Source organism: Corvus brachyrhynchos, unplaced genomic scaffold (genome assembly GCF_000691975.1).
Source record: "Corvus brachyrhynchos isolate BGI_N302 unplaced genomic scaffold, ASM69197v1 scaffold200, whole genome shotgun sequence".
Taxonomy (NCBI): Eukaryota; Metazoa; Chordata; class Aves; order Passeriformes; family Corvidae; genus Corvus; species Corvus brachyrhynchos.
Window position 1 is genome coordinate 3,028,154 of NW_008236184.1, and position 15,103 is coordinate 3,043,256.

Consider the following 15,103-nt stretch of genomic DNA (forward strand, 5'->3'; position numbering starts at 1 on the left):
CAAAATCCGCCGGCACCGCGCCCGCTGCCGCGGGAACGCCCCGCCACGACAGGTGGCGAGGTAAGGGCGCTCCCAGCTGTGGGGAGGCAGGCGATGAGGGCGGAGGAGTATCAATAACGAGCCCCGAGATTCAGGAACTTCAACGCTACCGTAGTTGCCTAACTGACAAAACAGTCTACTTACAATTCTCCAGTCTCTCAAAATTGGCCCTGAATTCCAAAAAAAAAGATTCTGCTCAGCAGGATAATTAACTTCAGCTAAATGCTGATTGTTCACTAAGATAGTGTTTTCTTAGGCAGTACCTGTAGTAATTAATACATGTAAACAAAAATGTTCACAGATCAAGATTTCAAGAGCAAAACAAGGGAAGGGGAAAAAAATTGCAACGAAAACAGATTTTGAATGATACCAGTCTAACATTTTATTTATTGCATACAAAAGGATTTCTTTTGACAATGGAATTTTATATGAAAAGTAATTTGATGCATACTATTGAGAATCTTATCTTCAAAGATGCTGCAGAAAACTTAAGGCAATGCATCTAAGCATATAAAGCACAGTAAGAGGTGGAAATGTTCAAAATGAAAAGCCTATTCCTTCTCCTTCCCTTAAGCTATGGTTAAGTCACAACCTTCTGGAACAGAAGTTGCAGCTTTTTAGCCCCTGCAATAGCATTAAGATCAGAACACTGTGATTCCTGACAAATACCTACGTGTTCAGCATCACATTACAATGTTATGCATACATTTAAAAACAAGACAGTATCAGTAGCTATTATATAACAAATCAATTCATGGATCACTAAGATACCTCTAGTACCAGGCACTCAAATCAGACCCATAAAATATTTCCTAAAACAAACAAACAAACAAACAAACAAAAAACCCAAAAAAACCCAAACCAACAAATCAACACAACCCAAACCTGTGCTTCTTTGTCCTGTAAGAAAGCCAAAATAGATTATATCGCATACCCAGGGTGTCAGTTACTTCAGAGACCCTGGATTTTTTGTCCCGTATCTCTCAAGTACCTTCTTGGAAACTTTTAGAAGTGAGTATCATCAGTCTTCAAGCATTAGTGGTCAATTAACTTCCCTTTAACAGTCACTGGAAAACACAAAGTGTTTGTTCAGTCCTTCCAGTTACTTTTATTGATTTCTAGCAATGCAGCTTGAACTTGGCAGCCACTTTCAATTTCCTACAGCCAAACTGTTCAAGAAGCTTTAGCATAAACCCAAGTCAGATTTTGAAGCAGTCCAATCTCTGCCTCTCTCCCATATCCCCCATTGTACAAGCACAAAGTGAAGTTCAGTTTCAGCAATGCAATTAAGCTCGAAAAGGTCCATTTATCACACATGCTGGAATAAAATTTCTCCCTGTTTAAAGCCTCAGTGCCAGAGGTGTTAAGTTTGTTGCCAGCAATAGACTGTACTCACAAATGCTACTACTAACAGGTAAAAAAAATAAAATAAAAGGTAAGCAGCTTTAACCAGAAACAGGCAACAAGTTAGGTAAGGTAATATTTATAAATGGATTTTTTTTTAGTGTAAACATAACAGTTTATCTTTTAGGTTTACTGTAAACCGTTTTACACATAATCTGATCATGAAAGACAAAGACAAGAGAAACTGAAGGTATTTATTATTCAATCCACTTACAAAGCAGGTGGCTTAATGCAAGCTAATAGACATGTTCATATATGATCCCCAAGGAACATCTTTTCCAAAGTGACAGTAATACTGTCTCAATGTTTTTGCACATTTGCATTTTGCAATGTTGAGCACATTTAAATAAACTATATCATACGTGAAAGAATGTTGATGAGCAACTTGAATCCTGATATAGATTAAAACCTCCTTCAAAGGCAAAATGTTAGTATGTTATAACTTAATTCTATATACTATACTATGCAGCAAATCTTAACTATAGAAAATATTTCAATCAGTGATGGACTGTTGGTAATTTATAAAGAGGGAATCTATGATCAAGGCAAAAACTAGGTAACCACATAATTTGTGTCTCAGTTTCTACAGGAATTTACAGGCTTTCAACTTACTAATGAAAAATAAAAACAAGAGACAAGTGGATTTAGCTAACTTTATTAACTTTAAATCTAATAAAAGTCCCAAGACAAGCCTGGAATCCTTAAAAAAATCTATGAATTCACGTATATAAACCCAAACAAAAACCCTGCAGCTTTAATTCCTTATTGAATGGTTTTATATTAAGAAAACCACAAACCAACAAAACCCAAACAAACAAACAAAAAAACACAACCAAAAAAAAAAAAAAGAAAAACAAACCAACCCTCAATGTGCGCAGATACTTCAACTTAAGTTAGCAGAAGACCAAACAGATTCTAAGCTCTTTTTCCATGTCCCTAATAATTCTTTCAATCTGCAAGTATCTACAATCCAGCTAACTGAAACCAACATTTAGTGTTCACTAAGAGCTGTTTCACAGCAGCATATATTTAAGTTAGGGATTCAAATTTCTAGACATAGAAGAAAATGATAAATACAATCTGAACAGCAGTCTAAATGTTTAATATTGACATTCAAATATATCCGCATTGTGCTGAAATTTTAAAAACAAACACAAGAATCTGATCAGACAAAAACTCTGGTGGTGAGTATGCTATATGTATCAGTCAAACTGAATATAGTTCATATTCTGTTCCCAGTATTAAGGATGTTATTTGACTCATAACTGATCTTGTAAATATACAGCAGCCATTTTTTCCTAATTAAGGAATGTCTCAATACATAATATTATCCTTTTCTAGATGATCTTTATACATTTAAACTAAAATATATATGATCGATTAAATTAAGGAATTTGAGGTTAGTAATGAGTGAAATCATACTTTCAAAGCTTGATACTACGTAAAACAAACCAAAAAAGAGACCACACAATTCTACTTACTAAAGCAGCTAATCTCGCCTGCAAGTTTGGGGTCACAAAGCCCATAATATGTGCAAACAAATGCAATACAAGGAACCATGCAAAAAATACAGTAATGAATTTAAAGAAAAAAATGTAAAACCTAAAAAAAAAAATTATAAATACACTGAAACTCAACTGTCTTCTACATACACTGTAGGTCTAGCATTAGTTGTACCATATAGCAGAGCCAGCACTCTGGGTTCAATGCTTCCAAATCTGCGCAGGTAAGTCATGCCATCTTTGGTTGACTGCAGTACCAGGAAGGATGAGAGGGAGCGAGAGGGAGGACAAGAGTTCTGGAAAGCAGTGTCAACTTTCACTAGGCAGCTGAGCCTCAATGTCCACTCTGCAAATGGGGCACTTCTTGTTAGTAATCAACCACTGATCTACACATACTTGGTGGAAAAGGTGCATACATGGAAGGCGCCTGTCATCAGAACAGAAAAACATTAGTGTTAGTAATTTCCATATCAACAAACCCATTGGAAAAAATGGGTGTGGGCTTTGCTACTGAGGTCTGTTTTTTCTGTTTTCCCACAGGTTTATCATAGCCTTTTCCAGTTGAACCTACATTCTGTCTAGTTCCAAAAAGAAATGGATATGGGCAATGAAGTCAAGCACCAACTGGCTTCTGCTGTATTAGACTGATTTAAACCTGCTGGAATTTAAGTTGCATTACTCCAGAAAAACTGGACTAACAGTCCTGATTAATTCAGGGCATCAGCTTGGGCTCATATTGTAACACAAGCAGTCAAACTATGGGAGATTGTAATAAAATAACCTACATTCTACCTACAGACAATACAGACTGAAAAACGTGTATTTTCAACTGCAACTTGTTTTATTGTATTAGTTCAATGACAGTAGTTAATTTCAACTGTTAACCTGGGCAGTGCTGTAAAGCAGTGCACCAGATTCTAGTATCAAAGCCAGAACATTACCATTATATTCTGATATTCAGTGTTGTATACCTGACATCTTCACCTTCCTCCAATATAGACAAACAGATGGTGCACTTTTCCTCTGTGTCTTCTTCTGTTCCTTCCTCCCCATCTTGTTTGCAGTGCAGTTTCCTCTGTGAGAACCAATCAGTTGTTACCTTATTAGTAGAGATGACATTATTGACAAACTGAGTAAAATCTGGTTTTGATACATATTCATCACATATTTCTTTGAAAACATTTTCTAATATTTATTCAAATGAATTTGAATCAAAATGAATCAAAAACCAGCACTTAGAGCAAAACCCAGGACATTTCAGATTTAACTGTTGTTAATTACAGAAGTCCACTGGGCTATTAATTTCAGAGTGCTGTAACCAGTCCTTTTACTTATTGTCTATGTCTAAATATCTTAATTCCATTCATGAAAAAAAAAAAAAAAAAATCAACCTAGTGTCTTGTCACTATTTATCAAGTACGAAATAACAATGTCATGTTGATGGGATTGGGTATGATCATAGACTGAACTCCAACTGAGAGACGACCTCAGTTGTCAAAACTGTGTACCAGATTCAAAACCTCCTAGTATTCCAGCCGTCCCCATGTGTTCAAAGTAAAGGTTAAATTGATATATACCACGCAGGGAAACACTGTGAACTATTTACTGCCAATGTAAAGCCTTAGTTTATGAGTTATCACTGAAGTCTGTTGACAATTTTGCTATTACCAGCAGTTATTTCACTACTCACAAGGCTACTTGTAACTACTGAACAAGTTAATCATATCACACCACTTTTGTTCATCACATAGCTCTTTATCTAAGGAACTAATTTTAAATTTTCCTTGTGAAACAAGTGGCATTGTAAGCTTTGTTTACAATCCTTGAAATTTCAAGATAGAGAAAACATGCCCTCTTTGACACTGACATTTCTGCAGATTTAAGCTAACCATAAACATTATTCTATGTTCAAAGAAATATTACAGGCAGGCCACAATTTGACAAATCCTCACCTTTTTGTATTTATGGGGATATGTGCATCTTTCTATAGTTCCCTGTGTTGCTCCACGATTAACATTGCCTAGTCGTTCCTCCAAGTGAATCAGCTCCTAAAAATCATGAAGGAATAAACAGTGTAAAAGCTATTATTTCAACTACCTTGAGGAAGTATTTATTTTATTCTAACCCATTTTCATTTTTAGAATGACAAACTTATTTCCTGACTTACTCAAATATAGGCAAAGCCAAAAAGAGTATGTTGTGTGGGAAAAGTGATGGGCTTCTGTAGAAAAACCCACACAACACTGTCTGGTATTTTTAGTTCTAGGGAAATACTATTATACTACAATAAAATGAGTGTTTGTCAGCTAGGAATGGCTATCAGTATGTTCACACATACTTCTGTATCTTCTGTGTCTAATGAGGAAAAGACAATTAAAATATGCTATGTAAATATTTGCTTTCTAACAGTCATTAAGGCTTTGAAGAAAAAAAAGAGTTGCTTAAGTTGAAATACAATGACTGATTTATTTTTCTCCAGCAATGAGTTTATTACAACCATGAGATGTCACTGAAGAGGTTTTCAGTGGATAGGGTCATTAACTCTCTGCATCTGATACCTTTTATGTTCTCCTGGTTTTTTTTCCTTCACTCCATTTCAATTCCTGCACTATACAACAGGACAGCACTGTTCACATGGCCAAGTTTCAGCCTCACTTGGAGGATCCTGGCACAGTTACTCAGAGACACCACTACCTTCTGCAAGAATGTTGTATGACTACTCTGTCCTACTGATGGGTGGTATGCACAGCAAGAGGTACTGTCAGTTAATTGCCACCTAACCTGCATTGTCCAGGGCACCTTTTCCTGACCAACTTTTCAATATGCTTTTGTCCCACTCCACAATGGTGAGGGCATTCTGTAAGTAAAGGGTATTTTCTTTATGATTCTTTTCTATCTATACACAGAACTAGCTCTATCATACACCCTCCCCATATTCCCTCATGACACATTTTGACATATATCTAGTTTTATTCTATTACAAACCTCAAAATTGCCCCTGAAAGGGCCTCTGAATGAAGTTCCATCCAATCCCGATGAAATGTAACGGATGTGAGGGTAGCCCGCCATGTCTGGTACCTATTCAAACAGCAGATGTTAAGTTAAACCTATTCAGAACAGTTTCAGTATTTTACTGTTCACTTTGAAAAATTTAAGTTCCTTTTGCTTTCATTGAATCACTTATTATTTACACTCCTCAGCCTGAGCATACGATTCCAACTGACAGCACAAGACAAACACCACTCTGACACATCTAAACATAACCAGAAGCAAAACAGAAGTGAGACTAGATCTCTCCTGTAATCTCTCCACATCTGCATTACAATTCCCAAGTCCCAAAATCTCAACCTACATTATATAAACCACCATAAATATCTACCTATTTTTGTAAACAGAACACCTAACAGCTACATACGAAGTTACAAAGAGGACTCGCTATAGATTCTCAAATGTAAGCTTTTGGTACCACAGGAGAAACAAGCCTAAAAAACTCAGTCTGGAAGAAGCAGCCAATATTCTTATCTCACTCAAACAACTGAACATCTTCAGACACACTTCAACTTCAGAGGCAGATAAAAATTAGCACTCAAAACTCGCATCTAAAGTCACAGTTAACACTACATTCAAGCATCCACTAACCTTCTTGCACAGTAAGAGATATAAGCAGTGAACAAAAGACCAGTGTTCAGTGCTATACCCCACAGGCCCTTCATGCACCAGCACTTTCCATAAAGCAAAGCTGAAGGATAGTTAATATAGCAGGGACAACCTCCACAGCAGGGCTGCTGCATTCCTTTTTTACCCCAGCAAGATGAGTGAATAATGGCATTGATTTTTTTGTCAGAAATATACCAGTAGCAATTTTTAATGAACAGGTGAAATAAACCCAAAATGATCAGCAGATTCAGTTCACTCAATCCCACAGCACACCGAGAGAAGACTGTAAGCAGCAATCCATTTGGAAATACTTGAATGCTATCAGCTGATAATGCCTCTGCTGCTGTATATGACAGCTCAAAATTCATCTCATGAGGCTGTCCACAGATCAGATATCCCAGATACTATTCATGATGTCAAGTATTCACATGCCACTTTTCTTCTTTCCATCCAACACTTCCAAGTTTAACACATATAAAGGTGTAAAACTCAATGAATGCACTGTGGAAAAGCAGACCTAGACAAAGCTCCCCACATCAAATAAAAGAGCAATAAGCTAGCTACCTTTCTACAGTTTTCAAATCCAGTCTTGTAACTAAAAGCTGACAGGGATAGAAAAGATTTCTCTGCCCTAAATATTTTTTTTCCAGAAAAGAAAGGCAGAATCTGATTATTTTAAAGCAATTTACATGGTGCTTGTCAAACGATGATGTAGTGCCAACATCCTCCACAAACACAGCCAGAACACTGGTCTTGAATTTTAACAAACCAGAGTAACAGAAACCAAAGATGCATATTCATGTCCATATCAAACCACTTCATCTAAGTAATATTTGCTGGTATCATAGGTCTTAATGTCTGATAACATAAACCGTGGCTGTAACTAAGGAATTTTGGGGGAGGAGACTAAAAATATGCTGATTTGTAAGAAATCTGTCTCAGATAATCACTGATTTATGATTCATTCTGCATTTAAATGTGTAATTCTACTTCAGCTTTCAATTACCGAAAATGCATTTAAGGAACTAGGTCACTCACTCACATTATGAACATGCTTACTGTGCCAGGTTTTTACTAGGCATAGACCTGTCTGGCATAATTTGGAAAATTTTATTGTCTATTACAACATTGTGAATTGATGGCCACCACTCAGAGGAAGGAAACTCCTGACAAAAACTAGCCTAAGTCTCAGAAGTGATATTCAGTGCCTGGTCCTTTATTGACCAGAATTTGAAATCAGTCTTCTGGAAAACAATGGATCTGATAGTGCAGATATTACATCATTACAAGAGCTGCAAAGTCACAGATGTATTGCTGTAATTCCATAATTACAGTTCCAATTGCCCCAACAGTCAGTTTATCAACTGCAGTGACACGCACCTGGACAGGTCTTCTATTTGGAAGAAATTCTGCTATTGGAGACTAAGAAACCTACTAAATTTAATTTTAACAGTACAAAACCAAAATTGTTCAGAGTACCTATCACAATTAACTACTGAACTCAAGACAACAAATGTTGTGTGGGAGAATGTGTTTTCATGCTAATAAATGGGCCTTCATATTATCTTGATGGGGATGGCATAACACCTCTGCTAAATTACCTGAACATACATTATATACAGGCTCTTTTATAAAATACCCTCAGAGCACAGCTTACATTTCTGGCCAGGTAAAATGGTACTCTGAAAAAATGTCTCTAAGAAAAAAATCAAAACAGTTCTTTTACACCTGCAGAATAAGCAGTCTGCTAACACAGCAAGATTTTAACTAAGTACATTTGCAACTACAAGATGGAGAAAATATTTGCAAGAGAGAACTACCAATAATACCCAACTAAGAACAGTCTTACTAAAATCCCTTTGACAGTTTCAAAGTTTCAAATGCAAAAAGACATCAGCTCTCTTGAAAGAGCTTCACACAAATGAAAGTTTGTTTTCACTAAGCTTTCATGTAAGAAAAAAGGAAAAGGTTAAAGCTAATGAAGAATGTAAGCAGTTAAAGGTAATGCCAATCTGCACTAAGTGTTTGTATATATTCTTTTGGATACAGACAAATTAAAATACATACTTTAAAGCAATATATTCTGGACATGCAAATTCCAGCACAAGTCTGCCAAGAATTGTAGAAGTATAATTTGTTTCTTGTTTTGCACTTTCTATTGACACTTCCCATGACCACAAAAATCTGCAGCAACTAAAACAATTCAAGGCTAAGTCTGAACCATTTACAACACAAACATTCTCAACAGTTTGAAACACCTAACCTGCAGAGAAGACTTTCTTCCTTGCTACTTCTCTCCTTTAAATACCCTCTGTCTTTGCAGGATCTTTCAGCTTTTCAGTTGCCAGAGTCAGTGGAGAAATTCCTAAGATACTACTTATCTTGTCCACCCAGCCTTCATGGTTCACATTAAGTATGATCATCATATGTATTAGAACAAATCCCCAGTGTAAGCCTTTTCAGACAACTAACTGCTCAGCTACCACCAATATACAAAAAGTAGTAAAGCTCATCAATTAATGTCTTAATAAGCCAAATTCAAACAAGGAAAAGCTGCAGTCTTCATACAAAAGCAGTGGGTGAAGTAACAAGTACTATCTGCTGCATAGATAAAACCCAGTGGTACCTGTGTCTGAGGGGAACATGAAATGAGCGCTCTTCAATAGCCTGTATTCTACAAAAAAATAACAGTAATTCATGTTTATATTAAGAAAAAAAGAAGAAGCTGCAGGACAAAATTCCATTTTCTTAAAAATGCAATTCTCTTTGATGCAGCTAATCAAGGCTATTTCAAACCTGAAGTTCATCTTGAACTACTATCACTATATCAAATTACAGCCTTAACTGTTCAGGTATTTTACAGAAACTTGTTGGCTTTTGGGGTACAGAACAGTTGCATCTCTTAGAGCTGCAATACCTGCATGACTACACTCTGAGCAATATTATTCTGACCAGCACACAACCACCATAATGTGCTGGGACCTACTGGCCTACACCTCCAAATCCCTACTGATTTTCACAGCTAAGTGTAAAGACAGCCTCAAACACACTGAATCAATCCACACGTAAAGGAACAAAACAGTAAGGCTCTGCAATAGAAGAAAAAGGGGGCACAGCATATTGAAAGTTGGATGTGAAACACCTGAGAGTAATGATTAAGGTACCATAAGAAACTTTAGGTTTGCTTGGGGTTTGTGTGGGGCTTTTGTTGTTTTGTTTGTTGCTTCGGGGGGGTTGTTTGTTTGGGGTTTTGGTTCTTTTAAAATATGATCCAAAGATCTCCCTCAGACTGAGAAGCTGCAGGTTCACAGATAAATTAAGGAATCTTCTCAAAGCTTGCATCAACTCTAGAGATATTTATTACACCATACCTAGCAAACTACAAAGTCCAAATAATTCCCCCACCACTACCCTGAAATTCACATTCAACAGACTACTCAAAAGGGCAGAAGCAGCTAGAGTCAAGAGTCTGAACACCGTACACCATAATGAATTACAGAAATTGCCATCCTGCCCACCCTGATGTGGTAAACAGTGCCAGAACCCCAAGTCAAAAAGCCTTTCATTAACAGCGGCAAAAGAGCAGCCAAAGGAAGCCAGAGTAAACAGAAATAGAAGTGGCATCTAACAACAAACACTGGTATCAGAGAAGAACAGAGGAACAGATAAAAAGCCTTTGTGTCCTGCATCCTTCTTGTCTAATGTTTCATTAGTTATGCCATGCACTGATCTTCACTTGAGTCTTCCTTAAAATGATCAGTTAGCAGAATGGGTATCTGTCCAGAATGGATTTCATTCAACAGCTCTTTCCTCAGCACACACATGGCCTTAAAACAGTAGCGAACACAAAGTCTAAGCTATGGTCCCAAAGTAATTTTATTAAATCAAGGAGGGAAGCAGCCTGACCCTTGGATACATAGATATCAAGAAAGCTCTTCCTAACCGCTTTTAATCTAGGACTTCTCCTAAAACACCACTTAAACAGGTAAAAATCTCTTCCAAACTAGTAGAAAAGGAGATTTTTTTTCCCCCAACCCTCTATTTAGACTGTCAAAGCTGCTGAATACCTTCCCCCACATATTTTTATCATTTTGTCTCCCTGAGGATTAAAACTGCAGTCTGCATTCCAGCACTGAGTAGATGAAGATTTGGTCATCTACATCTAATTAAAATCAGAAACTGATAGAGTACTAATGTCATTGAAGCCCAAATAATCCATTACGTCCTTTACAGTCTGGTGGTAGTTTGAAGGGGTTTCAGTAATCCACATAAAAAAGGCACACTGCCAATTGTGCTGCAAGCCATTTCAGAAAGCAGATTCAATATTAATGAAATTCTTAGCAGAGTGACTGCATCAGTTACTTTAAAAGACAGCCCCTCTCAAAAAAAAGAGAATAGTTTATGATATCTGCATCAAAGAATATGACTCATGAAACTCCTATTTAGTACCCTCTGTACGTAAAGAAGGAAGCATTTCTTAGGACATTAACGACTTCGCAGAGGGACTCTAATCACAGTTCAGCCCCTCCTCTCCCACCCCTACTCCTAAAGTTACAAAGAAAAAAACAGGTGGCAGATACAAGTAATCTGTTGCCTAAAACAGCACTTATGTTTAAAATCCAGTCAAGTTTGTTAGATGAAAAACTTCACTGACTACTTGCTCTCTGTTCAAAATGAGTTTTGCTGACAGATCTGCTGTACTCTCACACACAAGCGAACAAAACCTGTGACTTTCATTATTGCCATAGCAGGGGTAGAGTCATCAAAAGGCATTTGTAATGCTTTGAACTCATTGTATATGTAACTTCTAGCAGTGCTCTAACCTGCCTTCATGTTCTTCTAGTGTGTGAATACACTTAAAATTAGTCAAAGACTCTACACAACTTCAAAGCCATAACGCTCAATCTGATCACAGCGGGGTTCAAACCACATCCCAAACACTTGAGGAAGTGCTGCTTAGAGCAGTCTGCTCATGATACAAAATGCTGTCAGTGCAGTGTGTGCAAAGCCTCAAAACACAAACAACTTCAGTTTCACTCAGCGACTCATTAATTACTGTTATAAGGATCAAATATCCCTACATAAACACTTGCACAAATTTCTGTAGACTTAAAGACCCTTATATCATCTGCCACTTTTACCAATTAGAAACTGTAGTTACCAAGCAGAAGAGCAGAAATCCCTAAAATATTTTATCACACATTCAGGAAATACTTCTGAACGTTCTCTATCATAGTTTTCTTCTCTTCTACTGCTAAAAAGATGAAAAAGAGTAGGGTGCCAACTATCTGCTTATGTATTTTACATTTTAGCTGCAGGAACACCCCAATTAAAATACAATTAGAAGTTTCTCATCACACTGTAATATGAGGATCATCACAACTCCTAAGTTTCTAGAAACTTCATGGTGACAATTGAAGTAAATCCCACAGATGACTTACTAGCCCTGACAGAAAACGAGCTAAAAGAGGCACAGGTTTAACTTGTTGCCTCCTAACACAACTACAGTTCCCTGAACTGTTAGGAGGGAAGCTAAAGCAGCTGATGTTATCTGTTACAGTACAACACATGAAATCAACGTGAGAGAGTAAAGCCATCTTTCATCCACTTGAAAAAGCAGACACCTAACTGAAGAATGCAGAAAAACTTAGTTTGAAGAGATGACACACAGGAGACAGTTATGCAAGAAGAATCTCATTAGCTACACTAAAATATCAAATTCTACAGACTGCTTTAGAAAGTCTGTGCTAAATATGAAAGCAGCATCCAAGAACAACCAACTCTCATGTATCAGGGAGGTACTTAAGGATTATCACATCTGGTAGTTAAAGAGTGAGGAACACGCAATGCAAGACCAGACTGGAAACAGTTACTAGAGTTTGGTTGTAAATTTACAGTTCAAGCCCCAGATGTCAATTCAGGCTACTAACAGAGAAATTTTGAAAGGATGAGACTTGCAGGGTTTTTTTAAATTATAATTTTAGCATTCATTTACAGATGATCTCACAATTTTGATTAGATTAACTAGCTTTAAGAGGATTAAACATTATTGCTTGACCACACAGAAACACTAAATATACTCAGCTAAACTAAATTTGTTTCTCCGTGAATTTTCATTAAACAAAATTTTAAAAAATTTTAACTAAACCTGTAAGCATTCTTTCAAAAACAATACTTTGTAACAAGAGTAAAGATATGCTGGTTTGTTTTGGTTTTTTCTGCTGCATACTACAAAAATGATGTTTAACAGGGGACTATCTTACCCTCACACTTCCTGCAGGTTGTAACACTTCATGCTACAAAATCATATACTTTATCACATAGAATTAGGTTGATGAATAACATATTATTTGAAGACAATCAAATCTCTATCTGGAATTCTAACTGTGTGTATACACACCTTAAAAAGAAAGAATCAGTGCTAATACTCATGCACTGGGTGGAAAGTTGGTACCTTTAATAATCCAAAACTCAATAAAGAATAATCTGAACTTTAAAAATCAGATGCAGAGGGTCAATGCATTGCAATGCAAGTGACAATTTAATTCAAGTATGTTTCATTTTACAAGAGCTGAAGTTAGAAATGTAGATGTCCCTATACTGTTCTCTCACTACACAATGGGCCTGCTCAAGCTCCCTCGCTGGGAGTAACACACAGACAGACACAGTGAAATATTTTCTTATTCAGTTTAAGCACTTTTGCAGCAATGTAGAAACATCCCATTTTCCTGACAAACAAAATCATAGTGACCAATGATCATAATTTTCCATAAGCTATCTCCTTACCATTAGAGGAAGAGCCCCTATTTGCAAGTGATGCAGTCGAGGAGGTGCATGGTAGTGGGCCAAGTGAGGATGCAAGGGCCCTGGAGGGTAAGTGGCTGCAGTCACACCAGCTTCAATTCCTAGTTCCCTGTCACATGAATGAAAGTGGCATTACAGTAAAGGAACAGCTTGCCTCCTATGTACAATCCCACTGCTTTGGAGAGCCTACAACACAATACAGCTACAACAGTTTTACGCAAGAATTTTTTTTAACCATGTTTAAACTTTGCTAAAGAATCCTCCTGTAAGTAAAAGTTCTTTTTAAAAAAGCTGTGAAGATTTAGTATGAAAAAAATAGAGACAACTCCACATTTATTGTGCCCAGTAATATTATCCACGTGGAGTCTTCTCTGCAGCACATGCTGTGGGAGCCGCAGTTGACATTCATGCACCTCTTCACTAATGGCCAAGAGTATTTTTTTAAATAATAAATATATTGTTGAACTTAAGTGCATGCTTCATAAGTGGGCCTGATGCAATTGTAAATAAGTTCGGACAAAGAGGGGAGAGAACATACTAGCCTGTAACTCCAAACCTTAAAAAACACTAGAAATATATTTAAGATATTGAGTACTCAAAGCAGTATTTCCAAGTCATATCAACATCTACAAACTTTAAACTACAGGTACATACAGCACCTTTTAAAACCACAGCCAGCATTATCAGCACTGATCAGCACATTATGGTCTCCTGTCCTGAGCCCCAAGAGCTCAAACAGTGTCTGATTACTCACCAGGCAGATCTCTCTGGAGCCTGTCGAGGATGGGAAGACATAGTCTGAGGCACATGGATGTGATGCCCATGACCATAATTGGGATGCATTCTGTGAGGATGTGGAGGAGGCCGCTCATGAGCGCGTCTAAACAACAAAGAACAGCCACCATTAATTTCACATACTTTTTAGTATGAAGAAACCAACACCCATAACAAAAATGTTGCAGACTGAGCTACTACAATGCCTTTAAAATAAGAAGCTCCCCATGCAGTATTTTAATTTCCACTTTAGATATAAGTTACAAACTAATTTTAACACAGATTTCGTATTCAAAGCCAGCTTCAGCTACAGTGATCTGCCCTTCACTTGGCAGACACGACTACAGAGCCTGACAAAGTGTTTAATCCCAACCTCAGCGAGCAGGTAGGAAAGTGAGGGCCACATGACAATCATGTTCAGATTTGGTGCCATTCACAGCTCTGCAGCAGATTATTTCTAGTAAAACGATACCAGCAAAAGTAATTAGGGGAAACTTAATACACTAATCAGAGGACATTTTCCTTGAAACATGTTTGCATCACAGCTCAGGTAATAAGAGCACACAGTTTTTCTCCATGCCAGCTGCTGCAGAACAACTATGGATTTGAGAAAAAAACCTTGCTGGCTGATTTCTGTTACTTTACCACAGAAAGAAATTGATTAGGATTTTTCTTTCCATTGCTTTCAATGCAGAAAGGATGGTTTATTATTCAACCTAAAAACTTGGATTTTACCAAAAGCAGGATACATTCTCCAGGTTCAGTACCACCTTAAACTACTTGATGAAGTAGACCAGACATTTTGTAAATTTCCATGTCTAGAGAGGCAAAAATGTACTTAACAGCAAACTATTCTAATCAAGTAACTATGGGGAAAAAATCTGGAAGAACACATTGGGAAAAAAAAAAGAAAAAGGGGGGAA

At 37.1% G+C, this 15,103-nt stretch overlaps 1 protein-coding gene across 1 annotated transcript in view; it reads right to left on the minus strand.

Annotated features, from left to right (window-relative positions):
• Nucleotides 1-402: 402 nt before the first annotated feature.
• Nucleotides 403-15,103, minus strand: part of RNF111 (ring finger protein 111) — a 35,382-nt gene continuing 20,681 nt past the window's right edge. Inside the window, 6 exon segments of the mRNA XM_008637086.2 lie at nucleotides 403-3,372; nucleotides 3,917-4,020; nucleotides 4,898-4,993; nucleotides 5,931-6,023; nucleotides 13,389-13,515; nucleotides 14,161-14,286. Coding sequence (XP_008635308.2) covers nucleotides 3,255-3,372; nucleotides 3,917-4,020; nucleotides 4,898-4,993; nucleotides 5,931-6,023; nucleotides 13,389-13,515; nucleotides 14,161-14,286 — 664 coding nt within the window. The 3' untranslated portion in view covers nucleotides 403-3,254.